Source organism: Panthera tigris, chromosome B1 (assembly GCF_018350195.1).
Source record: "Panthera tigris isolate Pti1 chromosome B1, P.tigris_Pti1_mat1.1, whole genome shotgun sequence".
Classification (NCBI taxonomy): domain Eukaryota; kingdom Metazoa; phylum Chordata; class Mammalia; order Carnivora; family Felidae; genus Panthera; species Panthera tigris.
In genome coordinates this window covers 138,982,176-138,997,788 of record NC_056663.1, presented here as the reverse complement: position 1 = coordinate 138,997,788, position 15,613 = coordinate 138,982,176, and the positions used below count along the sequence as shown (strand labels likewise).

The 15,613-nt window shown below is 39.8% G+C and overlaps 1 protein-coding gene and 1 long non-coding RNA gene across 7 annotated transcripts in view; one reads left to right on the top strand and one right to left on the bottom strand.

Annotated features, from left to right (window-relative positions):
* The window catches only part of LOC122238002, a 32,775-nt gene extending 28,658 nt beyond the window's left edge, over window positions 1-4,117 (bottom strand). For 2 of the 3 annotated variants that reach the window (XR_006216913.1, XR_006216915.1), the window contains exons 1-4: window positions 3,721-4,117; window positions 3,377-3,585; window positions 3,037-3,083; window positions 1,049-1,109 (exon numbers count right to left, since the gene is read on the bottom strand). This is a non-coding gene — a long non-coding RNA (uncharacterized LOC122238002). The remainder of the gene's footprint in view (window positions 1-1,048; window positions 1,110-3,036; window positions 3,084-3,376; window positions 3,586-3,720) is intronic. The other variant, XR_006216914.1, reaches the window with a different exon arrangement.
* CFAP299 (cilia and flagella associated protein 299) overlaps window positions 3,659-15,613 on the top strand; it is a 597,649-nt gene continuing 585,694 nt past the window's right edge. For all 4 annotated transcript variants that reach the window (XR_006216911.1, XM_042984311.1, XM_007074782.3 and 1 more), the window contains exon 1: window positions 3,659-3,880. Coding sequence is in view for 3 of the 4 variants with exons in the window: in XM_042984311.1 (XP_042840245.1) it covers window positions 3,770-3,880 (111 nt within the window). In the remaining variant the exon portion in view is untranslated. The remainder of the gene's footprint in view (window positions 3,881-15,613) is intronic.

Here is a 15,613-nt window from a genome sequence, read left to right as displayed (position 1 = left end):
ACAGGGGAGTGACAGAGAAAAACAGAATCCCAAGCAGGCTTCAGGCTCTGAGCTGTCAGCACAGAGCCCAATGTGGGGCTTGAACTCCTGAACTGTGAGATCATGACCTGAGCTGAAGTCAGCCGCTTAACTGACGGAGCCACCCAGGCACCCCTGAAATTCTTTTACAGAGTTCTACCAGGTAAGTACAGTACCAATGCCTGTTTATTTTAAAGACACACTTATACTTAGATTTTTCCTACATTCCTGACCTTTGTTTTACCCTTGTGCTTTTTTTTTTCCTACTCAACACCAACCTAAATATGGCATATATCCTGTTATTCTCACATAGCACATATTTATTCTCATTTACATTTTGGAGTTTTACTGTGAATGTACATAATCCTTGCTGGTTCTTTTTTTTTAATTTTAATTTTTTAATTTTTAAAAAATTTTTTCCTTGCTGGTCCTTTTGCAAGGAATGAAATTGCTGGGATTTGTGGCTAAATTCCAGGTTTCGATCTTTAAAAATCCCAGACTTTAAGTAGGAATGCATTGTTTTCCAAAATAAAGTATTTCCCAATCATAACAAAGACTTTGCAGTTGGAAATAGGGACTTGCTGAAGCTCATTAATTTCTCTCTTACTATCTTTTTCTCAGGCACTTGTCAAAAAGTAGTTTTGAACTTAAATTGAAAGTTAAACAAAAGACAATTGAATTAAACCTACAATAATTCAAGCCTTTCTGTAAGGAACAAGGCTAAACTTCTAAACTTTCTTTTTCTCTTTAAATATTCATAGAGAAACCTATTGGTTGAAAATCACCCTAAATGTTTTGAGTTAGGAGACACAGCTAGACTCATTGACTGAAAGTATTTGCATAATTGTTTAAATTTGGGTGCTTTAGAGCTTACCTCATCAAAGACTTGTTTACCAAACAGTAAATTTAATGAGGTTTCCACTGAAAATGCACAGTCCCAATGGATCATAATAGTATAATATTCAAACAAAGACCGCACACTTTACTAAAATACAGGCCTTTGTAATCAAAGTGCTATAGTTTAACGAACCTGAGATTTTCTAGATGCTTTACTGCTTCTTGAAAGTGATGAAATCTTGATGGAGGAGGACCTTAAAGCAAATATAATCAATATAAATAGGGGCACCCAGACACTTTGACAGGAAGACAGAATTTTTTCAGTAGTGCATGATCATCACTCAAAGCCATTGTTATTGTAGCCTAGCCTTTTTCAAGGACATGATTACTACCTTCTGCAAACACTTCAACCTAGCACTCAAAGCCTTCCGACCAAGTTTCTTCCTCCGGGAACCTTCTTTTCCTCTACACTTCTTAGGGGCCCCCTCATAACATCAAAACAATGTGCAGCTTTCTCCTACACAGAACCTGATCTTTCTTTCCTCCACATCTTAGAATATGCATCCCTTTTGCTCCTGTTATTTGTGCTAAGTTCATGTTGCCTTTCTCAATTGGATATATATAAATATATACATATTTTTTTTCTAAAAAACATATATATTTTTTTCTAAAAAACAACAAAAAAACAACTTTCATAATGAATTCCATGTGGCTCTTCAAACCTCTACTTACCTTAACTTCCCTTTGTGGGAAATCAGGATTCATAAGTTGTGTTGCTATTTTTATCTTTAAGATTTCAAACCAATTCATTTAGATTCACTCTATGTTGTGAATCATGCTAACACTATTTTTTCTAGTGGACTTGGTGTCATGATTAAACAAGTTGATGCGTAGGAAGTATTTAGAACAGAACTGGCACATCGTAAGGTCTTAGTAATATTACAAGAAAGCAAATACTTGTATTTTCTGTATACAGTAAGTGGCTGAAACTTTTCCAGGCCTTTGCTTGTGCTCAATTCACACTAAATAATGCTTCTTTCAGGAGTGACTTATAGAATTTCTCTAGACGATAGAGAATATTGAAAGTTATGCCCCTTATTAGAATGTCTTAAGTGGCAAGAATGATTTCTTTTCATTCTTGGGCTATTTGAATTTTCATATCTTTTCAGATATTAGATGATGTTAAGTTGGTGCTTGTTAATTGTAGCACAAATAGTAGTTAAGGATGTAACTCATTGTTGGCACTTACCACAGTGCTTGATGTGCAGGGAGTGTTCAATAAATGTTGTTATTATTGTTGTTTTTGTTGTACTTTTGTCTCTCTCTCTCTTTTTTTAAGAGGCTCCATGCCCTACATGGGGCTTCAACTCATGACCCTGAAATCAGGAGTTGCATGCTCTACTCAGTACAGTAGGCACATTGTACCAGGCATCCCTCTTTTTTGTTGTATTTTGAGTGCTCAGGGTTTCTCTATCCTTTCTGGTCTCCTGAATGCAATGATTAAATTGCATTTAAAAAATGTCCAAAATGCCTTTTAAAATATTTCAAGAGATAATTCATTAATTAAAAAACAAGTCAGTGATTCTGCGTGCATGGGTGGCCCAGTCCCTTAAGTGTCTAACTCTTGATTTCAGCTCAGATTATGAACTCATGGTCGTGGGATTGAGCCTCATTGGGCTCCGTGCTGAGCGCAGAGGCTGCTTGGTACTCTCTCTCTGTCCCTCTTCCCCACACACCTCTGCTCTCTCCCTCTCTAAAATAAATAAGTAAACTTAAAAAAAAATAAGTAATATCTTAGAGATTATTGTGCCCACATCACTTAAAATTTGTACATTTGTGACACCGTGATTTTTGAGATGACCTTTTTAAATTGGGAAAGCTGACTGCCAAGTATCTTACCAGATATCTTCATTAAAAGAAACCTTTTTAGCACACCTGAAAATCTTCAGAATCAATTCTGTAAGTACTTAAAGAGCAACTACCAGAGGCTCAGTATTGTACTGTGTGTTAATTTGCAAATATGATTTGTAAAATACTAAAATCCAAATAAGAATGCTGAAGTTTCACCAGCTGCCACTTTAGATTACTTTAAATCCATTTTAAAAAATGCAACTTTGTTCTAAGGGGAATGTCTTTAGTAAGAACATTTACTTTCTAATTTTCCACAGATATCTTACTTACCCTTTAAAAAAGGCAGCTTCGACAAAGGCAAGGTCTTTCATTGTGTGCTTATTGAAAGTTAAAAAAAAAAAAAAGAAAACAAGTTTAAAAAACAAGCAATTGGGGCCAAAAGAGGTTTTCAAAGATATTCTCACTGAATTTCTTTCATTTGGGAAATTCATAAATTCTTCCTCATATCCAAACATTAGCAATAATTTGCCTTTAAGTTTTATTTTTAAAAATAATATAACAAATCATTAAATATTTTATTATTGTTTTTTGATACAAGATCATTTCCAAAGACTTCAGTTTTGAGATACGCTTCTTGCAAAAATAGACCTTCACTTTCTTGAGTGCTAACCTCGGTATTTTTGTCCCGCATAACATTGCGTTAGAATGAGATTAAGAGTGCTGATCTAGAATATTTTGTCGACACATCCTGGCAGTCTCATAATATTTAATTTTGGATTGCAATTTGCATCTCTCACGTGGCTCCACGTTTCACCAAGGTTTGAATCAGCTGACGGGTGTCAGGCTTGAATTTGAAGCGGGTAATTCGAGACCGCGTTCCTAGGAGTTACGGGGAAACACGAAACTCAGTAACGAACACGGGGGGTGGGGGTGGGGGTGGGGTTAACTTCCGAGGCTCCGCACCGGTTCCCAACTGATCGGAAAGAAGACACGAAGGGGGTGGAACTTCCTGACCTGACGCTGGCGCCTCTGTCGCTAGGGACGCTTCGGCTAAGGCAACAAGATGGACCAGGAAGAGAGGCTGACGGCCGTGGACAACGTAGTCACTCAGTTCAACACCTATGAAGATTTCCTCGACTCGCAGATCACTTCCGTGGACCTGTACTACCTGGAGGTAAGAACTGCGGCACCGCAGAGTGGACCCCGTTTTCCTCTTAGTCCTTCCCGATCCCCCATTCATGGAGTGGTCGCCCCCTGGCGGTGGACTCCGGCGACGTCAGGCGCCGCAGTATCCCGACGGCGGCGCCAGAGGGGCGGGGAGCTGAATCACCGGGTCCTGAACCCGCCCCGTACGGCCTCAGTCCGGCCAGAATTCGGGTCCCTGGAGGTGGCGGCCCGTGTGGAAACATGCGGGTGCGCCCGCACGCCCGCAGGGAGTCTTCAAAATCTGCCTTTCCCTCTCACATGAGGCCTCTCGGCCCATTCTTTCCAAAGTCATTGCCTGCGAGGAGGTGGCTGGATGCGGAGACCTGCGGAGACCCTTGCGCTGGGCTGTAATGCAGGTCTGGCACGCTGTTTCTCTTTGCTTTGCCACTTTGTATTAAAGAACAGAAGAGAGTAGCCTTCCAGGGCAAGTGGCGACACCAACCTGGTGTATCTGGTGTCATATAGGGCATCTGGGCCCATAAACCTCCACCCCACTCTCGTACCCTCAATTATGGGTAGGCACTACAGGAATATGTAGGCATATTCCTGATTTATGTTTATCGAGCTGCGAATCACAACTAACATTGAGAGTAAAAAAAAAAGATCCTGCTATACTGCAAAGTTAGACGTCATGGGGTTGGCCACTGTCTTCCACTCAGCAACCATCTTCCTCCCCCCTCTTTAAAGGTGTGTGTTTGATGGGGTGGGGGAGATAATGGAGTGGGGGCGGCAGAGAGTTCTTGTCTTCTGGGAGGCGAACCAGGATGGGCTGGAAAATAACAGGCTGAGAGGTCCTGAGAGGCAGGAGGTGAAAGGTGGATCCCTATAGCCCTGGGATCTTGCCAGACCAGGCCGACTAAAGGCGCACTGCCCTGGAGACTCTGCTGGCGGGGAGCCAAGATACAGCCCCAGAATGCCTCCTTCCTATTTAGGCCAGGCAGAACAAGCGCCACTGGGTGGTGCCAAACCACAGCCGAATCTCTGAAGGGTTTGCATCTAGTAGCCAACTCCCCAAACCCCGTGTCTGCAACAGCATAATTCTGCATTGTGGTGGATTTTTGGGCTCCAGAGATCATGTTAGCAAGATTTTTCTTACATGCTTACTTAAATATTGATTGCAAGGTTTGAAAAGTGCTTATTCTTTGAAATGCATTCATGTGCTAGATATGAACGTTAATTCTACATAGCTAAGGCAGAGGTACACGCTATACGCCAAGCATATACGCTTGGCAGTATTTAACCCAAGAATAAATGAGAGAACTGTTCTCCAAAGAAAGTGAAATACATGTCTAATAAGGGGACCTGGAGGGAGTAAAGGGGCCTGAGAGATAATCAGAACTGAGCTCGGAGTAACTAAATAGTGCTAGAAGTTCAGACTAGGTGCTGAAGAGAAAAATAGAATCTGTTGTCAAGACCTTCTTTTTTTAGGTTTATTTATTGATTTATTTTGGGGGGGGAGGGACAGAGAGAGAGAGAGAGAGAGAGAGAGAGAGAGAGGTGGGGGAGAGAGAATCTCAAGCTGGCTCCTCACTGTCAGTGCAGAGCCCAATGCGGTGTTCGATCTCGCAAACCAATCTTGCAAACCTTGAGATCAGGACTTGAGCCAAAATCAAGAGTAGGATGCCTAATTGACTGAGCCACCCAGGTGCCCCTTGCCAAGCCCTTCTTATTTCAGCAGTTAGGTTGGAGAGAGTGGGATATAACCCAACTTTGCTTCCTTCTTCATGCCCACATATCTTCAAGTGGAGTCTCTTTTACACATAACTGCCACAACTCACCTATTCCGAGGTGAGTCCAATTAGGGAACTAGGTCTGTACAACTAGAGGGAATCCACACTCATGTCCATATCAGTTAATCTAGTCCTCTGTTCATGTGTGTCTACAGATGTTTGAGCAAACCTAATAGCACGAAAGAGATAGCCCAAGGTGAGTAAGGAGGGTAACTAATGTCAAACAAAACATTTAAAACCCAGAGACAACTTTAAATAAATTCTAATTTTCTGTCTCAGAGGCATTTTAATATCTATCACATCTATAAGCAAATTAATAGACTGCTATGAAAAGGGAGCAGAGAGCAAGAAAGAATTCTTAGAATTTAAAAATATAATTGATAGCATTTTTGAAAGGGCTAACTAATAGAATGAACACTTTTTAAAGGACAAATTAATTTTCTGGAAGTTAAAGGTGATATAGTTACCCAGAATATAGTAAAAAAAAAAAGTGGAAAATAAGAAAGAATTCTATGAAAGAAAATATGAAAGAATAGTTTCATGATGCTCAATATCTAATAAACTTACCAGAAAGAAATTATACAGAAAATGAAGGTGATAATCAATTGAATAATGAAAAAATTTTTCTCTGTTGCAGATAAGCACAACATTAGCTGTTAAGCAGGATAAATGAAAAAGATTCATCCCTAGATAGTGGTAGAATTTTATAATTCTGAGAATAAAATGGTAATTCAAAAATAATTCAAATTGGCTTGTATGACATCAAAATTAAAAACTTTTGTGCACCAAAGTACACTATAAATAGAGTGAAAAGGCAACCCATAGAATGGGAGGAAATATTTGCAGATTATATATCTAATAAGGGGTTAATATCTAGAAAATGTGGCGTACACACACAGGAGTATTACACAGCCATGAAAACGGATGAGATTGTGCCATTTGTAACAACATGGATGGACCTAGAGGGTATTATGCTAAGTGAAAAAAGTCATACTGAGAAAGACAAATAACATGATTCCACTCATAAGTAGAATTTTTTAAAAAAGTGAACAAAAAGCAGAATCAGATAAATACAGAGAATAAACTGATGGTTGCCAGAGGGAAGGGGGATGGGGGGTGAGTAGAATGGGTGAAAGAGAGTGGGAGATACAGGCTTCCAGTCATGGAGTAAGTCATGTGAGAATACAAGGCACAACATAAGGAATCTAATCAATGATATTATCATGGTATAATGGGATAGATGCAATGGGACACACTTGTGGTGAACATAGCATAATGTATAAACTTGTAAAATCACTAAGTTGTACACCTGAGACTAATGTAACATTGTCAACTCTACTCAAAGAACTCACCCCACAATGATATACCATTTCACCTCTTTCAGGATAGCCATTTAAAAAACCCAGAAAATAGGGCATCTGGGTGGCTCAGTCGGTTAAGCGTCCGACTCCTGATTTCCGCTCAGGTCATGATCTCGCAGTTTGTGAGTTTGAGCCCTGCATCGGGCTCCGCACTGACAGTGCAGAGCCTGCTTGGGATTTTCTCTGTCCCTCTCTCTCTGTCCCTCCCCCTGCTCGTGCTCTCCCGCCCCCCCCCCCGCCCCTCTCAAAATAAATAAATAAGACTTAAAATATATAAAAAACCCAGAAAGTAATAAGTGTTAGCAAGGACATGGAGAAACTGGAACTCTGCACCACTGGTGGCAGTGTAAAATGGTGCACTTATTGTAGAGACAGTATGGCAGCTCCTCAAAAAATTGAAGTTAGAATTACTATATGATCTAGCAAGTTCACTTGTGGGTATACAGCCAAAAGAATTGAGAGCAGAGACTAGAACAGATATTTGTATACCTATTTTTTTTTGTTTGTTTGTTTTTTTAAATGTTTATTTACTTTTGAGAGAGAGACAGAGGCGTGAGCAGGGGAGGGGCAGAAAGAGGGAACACAGAATCCGAAGCAGGCTCCAAGCTCCGAGCTATCAGCACAGAGCCCAACACGGGACTCGAACCCCCAGACCGTGAGATCATGACCTGAGCCGAAGTCGGACGCCCAACTGACTGAGCCACCCAGGCGCCCCTGTATACCTATGTTTATGGCAGCATTATTCACAATAACCAGAAGGTGGAAGCAACTCAAGTATCTATTGATGGATCAATACCTAAACAAAATGTGCTACATCTACAATGAAATATTATTCAACCTTTAAAAGGAAGGAAATTCTGACACATGCTACAACATAGTTGAACCTTGAGGACATTATCCTGAGTGAAATAATCTAGCCACAAGAAGACAAATACTGTGTCATTGCACTTTTATGGGGTACCTAGGGTAGTCAGATTCACAGAGACAGAAAGTAGAAAGGTCATTGCCAGGTCTGCAGGAAAGGGAGAATGGGAGTTATTGTTTAACTGGTACAGAGTTTCAGTTTTGTAAGATGAAAGAGTTCTGGTGATGATGGGGATGATGATGGCACAACAGTATGAATGTACTTAATGCCACTGGACTATATACTTAGAATGGTTAATTTTGTATTTTGTATATTTTATACAAATTGAAAAAATAATTCAGAGTGTCTACAGAGTACCTATAAATCAGCTTGATCTTAGACTTTGCATTCCCAGTGGCAATTCCTAAAAGGAAAAGGGAGTAATATCTTTAAACTTCTAGAATATTTTATTTTGGACCTAGAATTCTTTCCCTGGCTGTGTTAGCTATTTTCTGTTTGGCCCTTGAGATCGACATGCTGTCATGCCCTACCTTGTTCTGTGCCCCAAAGAGATTGATTTCTGTTGCCTGTTTCAACTGGGCCCCCTTTCCCTTTGGCCAATTGGGTTTAGCCAATAAGAGGCACCAGCAAGAAATTAGAAGCCAGCAGAAGAGAGACGTTAGGCATCCCCCCCACCCCCACCCCCAGACTCCTTCCATACTGTGCTGTAGGTTAGGAGTGGATATTTTCTTACAAAAAGCCACAATTTAGTGTCAGGCCCTACCCCTACGGCTGTTTCCCTGGGCTCTATTAACTGTTCCCTCCTCTTACCTTATTGGACTAGTTAGTGGCCGTTAATAGCTTATTGCTGTTGCTAGCTGCAGGGTGCTTCATTATCTCTCTAGGATTTCTCTTAACCCTGTCTATACCTTTGTTAATTAACTCAGCCACTCAATTTCCTTCAATTACTACATTTAAATGTGTCCTCTGTTTCCTGCCTGGACTGACTAAATAAACTAAGTTATTTAGCATTCAAATGGAAGTGCAAAAGAAAGACTTTTTGGGGCGGAAATGAGGGACTTCTAAAACCACCTGCTGGTCTTTTCTGAATTTGTAACTTGAGCAAATACTTCATATATTTTCAAATAATTTTTCAAATTTATTGCTATAAATTTGTATAGTTTTCTTTTGTCTGTATTATGGTTCTTTTCTGATTTTCTTAAAATTCTTTTTGAATGTTTATTTATTTTTGACAGAGAGAGAGAGACAGAGACAGAGACAGAGCATGAGCGGAGGAGGGGCAGAGAGAGGGTGAGACATAGAATCCGAAGAAGGCTACAGGCTCCAAGCTGTCAGCACAGAGCCCTATGCGGGGCTCGAACTCATGAGCTGTGAGATCATGACCTGAGCTGAAGTCAGACACTCAACCGACTGAGCCACCTTGGTGCCCCATCTTTTCTGATTTCTAAAATTGTTTGCCTGTTCTTTATTTCTACCATCAATCTTGCCAAATATTACCTATTTTATTAGTCTTTTAAAAGGATAGGCTCTTGACTTTCATTAAGCAATCAAAGCTTACTGGATTTATATATTTTAATTTCTGTTTTATTTTTCCTGTCGTTTTTGTTAATTCTTCTATATTATTTAGGTGCCTTTGCTATTCTTTCTCTGCTTTCTTGAAGTAGAATGGTTAGCTGTTCATTTTCAAACTTGTTTTTTCCCTAGTAAATACATTGATGGAATTATTCTCTCTATATTTTATTAAGGTTTGTTATATGATTTCCTTGCCAAAAATTTAAAACTCCATGACAAAATATGTCATAAATAAGTCAAAAGGCAAGCAATTACTTGCAAGTAAATATTTGCAAAATGTATAATCAACCAGGACCTACTATCTAGAGTAAAGCCCCGTGAATCAATAAGAAATAGATAAAATCTTACGGAGCAATGACCAAATTTAACAGAGAGAATTCTTACATAGATACTAAACGTAATAATTATATGAAAAGTTGCATATATATATATATATCAGACTGTCACTTATGGGAATTTTTTTTTTTAAATCATGAAACTATACCAAATGTTTCCCCCTTAACTGACTTGCTACCAAGTGTCTGGCTAATCCCAAGTCCTGAGCTCATTTTTCCCCAATGCCCTCAGCAAACTGAGAGGCAACCCACCCCGTCATGTTTCTTATTGCCAGTAAAACGTCCTCTGGCAGCAGAGATGGCAGCAAACACTTGATTACCCAGAGCCTCGTCTTCATGGCAGGTATCTTTTTGCCTCTGCATCCCAGGGACTGCATTGGACTCCTTCACACTGGGAACAGGGCCTTTAATGAGATCAGAGCTCCCGTGCCGGGTCACCCAGAACTAATCAGAAAGCCCATCCTTCAATTCTTCTTCCTCTGGAATCATTGCCAGTAGCTGATTGTGGTTTAGGCAGTCAGAGAAGCAGAACACACGCACAGGCATGCATGCACGCACACTTACACAATACATATATGTATAGGTGTGTGTGTTCCACGTATATGATTTTGTGCCGAGATTTGACCTTACACAGTTAAGAGAACTGTTCAAACAGTGAGTGAAGGGCTGTTTCTTTGGTGTCTGGTGCTGAAGCCTGAAATCACTAGGACACACAGCCCGGAAGGAAAGGCACATGAGAAACGGGGAGGGGGAACAGGGGCAAACTGAGAGACCTGCAAGGATGAACTAGAACTTGTAGCAGGCCGTCAGTTGTGGTGTGGGGGTGACCTACAGGAGAAGCTGGCATCTTCAGTTATGGAGCTAAACATGGCCCAGGAGTTGGAGAAGCTGAAGAAGATCTTGTAGGAACTAGAACAACATGGTTGCTTCTTGTGCCTTCCAAATCTATTGCAGACGTCTCTTATGGCCCAAACTAACCTGTACATACCAAAGGAGAGGAAATTATGGGAAACTGAGTTTATGCTTAGCCAAGTTGACGGAATACAAATTCACTGCATCTGCCATTTTTAACTTTTCACAGGGAGAATGTATTTGTATCTGACTTGTATAATTAACACTAAAAAAGTGAGGGATATAATTTTCTTTTTTTTTTTTTTAATTTGTCTATCAAGAAAGCATGAGCATGCGTGAGTGGAGGAGGGGCAGAGAAAGAGAGGGAGAGAGAGAATCCCAAGGAGGCTCCGGGCTCTGATGGCAGAGCCTAACGCAGAGCTCAATCCCAAGAACCATGAGATCATGACCTGAGCTGAAACCAAGAGATGGACGCTTAATTGACTAAGCCACCCAAGTGTCCCAAGGATGTACTTTTCTTAAATAATTGTTTAGAACTTGCATTATACTGACATCAATTCAGAAAGGATAGCACAAAGTAGAAAGCTAAAGACTAATTTCCCTTATGAACTGAATGAAAAGCAATGTAAAACGAATCCAGGAATATATTAAGAAATAATAGATCAGAGTAAGATTAGTGTGATTTATCATAGGAGTGCAAGGATGAACTCATGATATTAAATTTAAAAAGAAAAAAATATAACTTCTATAGATGCATAAAAAGCATAGGATAAAATTTCAAACTTCCTCATATCATAACTTGATGAAGAGTATACAGCAAACACTTGTAAACCTCATATACAGTGGTTAAACATTTCAAAGTTTAGCATGGGAATAGAAACATGATAAAAATGGTTGCGAGTACTCTTAGCTTTTTATTGGTAATCTGGCTGCGGCAATGCTACAATGAAAGGAAAGTATCATAAATACTTGGAAGAAGGAGTCAGAATATTATTATTATAAAGGTAGTATGATTATCTGCCATGATACAAAAAATACAAGAAAATTAACTGGAACCCTATTAGAACAAGTCAGTGAGTTTAGTGAAGAAATCTAAGATTGAACTACAATAATAACTCTTTTCTCCAGCAGTAACTAACATAATAACAAAAGACACAAAAGTGAAGGGAGCCTCAGTACTCTGGGGACAATGTCAAGGGTGGCCATAAACCAAGCCACCCTCCCTCCCTTCCTCCCTCCCTCACTGCCTACCCCCCTTCCTCTCTCCCCTCCTTTCCTTCCCTCCCCTCCCTTCCCTTCCCTTCCCTTCCCTTCCTTTCCTTTTCTTTCTTCCTCCTCCCCTCCCTTCCTCCTTCTCTTCTCTTCCCTACCTTTTCTTTCCTTTCTTTTTCCTCCTTCCTGTCCTCCTTCCTTCCTTCCTTTCTTGGATGAGAAACACCTCGGCACCCCAGACGCCGGCTTCCCCTTGTTCCAGACTCACCTGTTCAGAGTCTGGCTCTTGCCACCTAACACCAAATCCCAGTCTTCATCTACCTCTCACCCCACTAGAGGAACAGTATAAGAGGTGCTTTGCCTCAGGGGGACAGCCAGGCTGGGGGTGGCAGTGGGCTCTGGCCCAAGACTGGGGACAGTACAGCCCCAAGGCTCTTACAGTAGTGAATTGTGCATGCCAGGCCACACATCTGTAGCCTTCTAGGAATAGATAGGGCCCTGAGCAGTATTGTGGGCTTCTGGGGTGGAACCCTGCCGTCCCAGTCCAACTCTGCCAAGGTCCAAGGCCACAGCATCAGCTGGAAGGCACCATTCCATTGTACGTCCTCGGGACCAGGTGTCCCTCCCAGCAGCTGAGAGATGTCTAAAATTTGTTCCAGGAGAATAGTCATCCAGTGAGAATTAAGTCTTGCACAGACTTAATTGCTGCCCTCTGCTTTGCCACAAGTTGTTTTGCAGTTCATGTATAGTAAGGAAGCCTTCTCCGTAAGGGCAAGCCATCTCTGGATTCTGTTTTGCACTACGCCTCCTCATAGCTAGCTCTCTCCAAACTGCTAATATCCAGAAGTAAAGACTTATGATCACATGAGAAAAGAACATTGACAATTAATAAAGGATCACTGCCTTGGGGCACCTGGGTGGCTCAGTTGGTTAAGCATCTGACTTCAGCTCAGGTTATGACTTCATGGTTGGTAAGTTCGAGTCAGCGGGCTCTGCACAGACACTACAGAGTCTGCTTGGGCTTCTCTCTCTCTCCCTCTCTCTCCCTCTGTCTCCCTCTCTCTCTCCCTGCCCCTCCCCCACTCATACTTTATTTCTCTCAATATAAATAAACTTAAAATATTGCTGTATTTATATACTTGGATTATCATGGCTAATCATGTATTTTTACTAAGATGAACTGTTATAGTCAAAACCATTAGAGTTTATAAAACATTATCATCTTTTTGCCCTTCCAAATAAATGTAAGTGGAATCCCAGAGGAATCAGAGGGAAGTAGGGGATAAACTATATTTGAAAAAAATAATGGCTAAAAAGTTTCCAAATTTTGTGAAAAGTATAAATCCATAGAGCCAAGGAAGATGATGCGTTCCAAGTGGAATAAACACAGAGAAACCAATCCAAGGACTATCTTAATTGTTGAAAACCAGTGGTAAGGAGATCTTAAAGGAATTTAAAATGAAGGGATACATTATGTAAAATAAAATACCTCTCAGAGGTAATACAAGGCTTGGGACAATGGGATGACATCTTTAAAGTGTTGAAAAGTCAGAAGTCAACCTGGAACACTAATCCAGCAAAAATGTCTTTCAAAAATGAAGGTGAAATATATTTTTTTCAGTCAAACAATAGCCAAGATAATTTGTTAGCAGACCCACACTACAGAAAATGTCAAAGTTTTTTAGGTAGAAGGAAAATCATATCAGTACGAAACTTGGATCTACATAAAGGAACTTTTCGAAAAGCACCAGAAACGCTTAATATGTGAATAAGTAAAAATATTTTAGTATTTTGTCTCTTTAAAGATAATTTCTTTAAAGATAATTGACCATTTAAAGTGGACAGATGGGGGCGTCTGGGTGGTGGCTCAGTCGGTTGAGCATCAGACTGTCTCAGGTCATGATTTCACGGTTTGTGGGTTCGAGCCCTGTGTGGGGCTCTGTGCTGACAGCTCAGTCTGGAACCTGCTTCAGATTCTGTGTTTCCTTCTCTCTGCTCCTCCCCCACTCACACTGTCTCTCTCTTTCTCAAAAATAAATAAACATTTAAAAAATAAAAAAAATAAAGTGGACAGATGACTTATGATTCTACTAGTGGTAATGGTTGGTGAGGCAACCAACGTGAGCTTTCTCCTTATTTTCTCAGTAGGTCTTGTTTCTTGTTACAATATAAATTAACATAGATGAGTGTAGAACTACTCAGATCATTTTGTGTGGCCCAGGTAAGGCACACAGAAATGCACAATTCACTCCAATATATGAAATTAATACAACAACTTTTTAATGGTCTTTATTATGTAAAATACTGTGTTGATCACAAGCCATTGATATTCTTCTGGAAAACCCCCACAGTCTCACAGAGTTTACCTGAGAATTCTTCCCATATGCCCACGTTTAGTAATAGATTTACGCAAACTTATACTCAAGTCATCTCTTTTGTAAATCACATCTAAAATCATTGTTTTTTTTTGTTTGTTTGTTTCTATTAAATATTAGTTCCACTAGGTGGAGTCATTTGCTTAGTTTTTGTGGTTCACACTAAAGAGCTTAAAAATAACATGTACAATAAGCAGGGAAACAAGTCAGAAAAAAGACAAATAACCCTCCCAAGATCTGGTGCTTTGGGCTATATTAGCTTGGCAGACGTGTCTTCATTACTACACAGAGTTCACTACAGTTGACCTTGGAACAGCAAAAAGGTTAGAGGCACCAAACTCCGTGCAGTCGAAAATCTGTATATAACTTTTGAGTCCCCCAAAACGTTACCAATAGCCTACTGTTGACTGGAAGCCTTACTGAGAACATAAACAGTTGAACAGAGAACTTAAACATACATACACACGTACATATTTTGTATGTCACATGTATCATATGCTTTATTTTTCCAATCAAGTAAGTTAGAGAAAAGAATGTCAAGAACAGCAGAGAAGAGAAAATACACTTACAGTATGGTATGTATCCAAACCATAAGTTTACCTCAACTGTTTCCAAGATGAATTGTCTGTTGGTACCTACATCACTATTGTCTTACAGGATACAGAACACTGTCGATGTATGTGTTACTAACACCAGACATGACAAATGATAAGATAGTGTACAGTCTGTAAGTGTTGATACATTTTAGCTTTTTGCAATAGATTTGTGTATGTTTTATGGTAGTAAATGATAAAAATAGACCAGTATGTTGCTATATTTTATGCATTTATGACACATGTAACTTTTTCTTGATTCTTTCATTATTTCTAGTCTACATGATTCATTTGTGAATGTTTTCAAATTATTGCACATCTCCAAAGAATTTTCCAATATATTTATTGAAAAAAATATGTGTATAAGTGAACCTGCACAGTTCATCCTTTGTTGTTTGAGGGCCAACTGTATTTGCTTTTAATGTTTAGCAAAGGACAGTAGCAAGTTTTCTAGGTTGGTAGTGTCTAAATTTTTTCTTCCCAATAGTTGGAACTTTAAAACAGCCCCTGAGGGGTGAACAGATTATTAACCAGGCATCTTAAGTTTTCTCATTTAATCCTGTCAGATGGTTCTTTCATTCAACAGTGATGTATTCAATAAGTGTCTGTTACAAAAAGATACATACATATCTATCTATCTATCTATCTATCTATCTATCTGTATGCTATTTTCACTATAGTTCAGCTATGTCACATTTAACTAAGATGATATAAGGAACATTTTTTTTTTAATTTTCAATGTTTTTATTTATTTTTGAGAGAGAGAGAGAGACAGAGTAAGTGGGAGAGGGGCAGAGAGAGAGAGG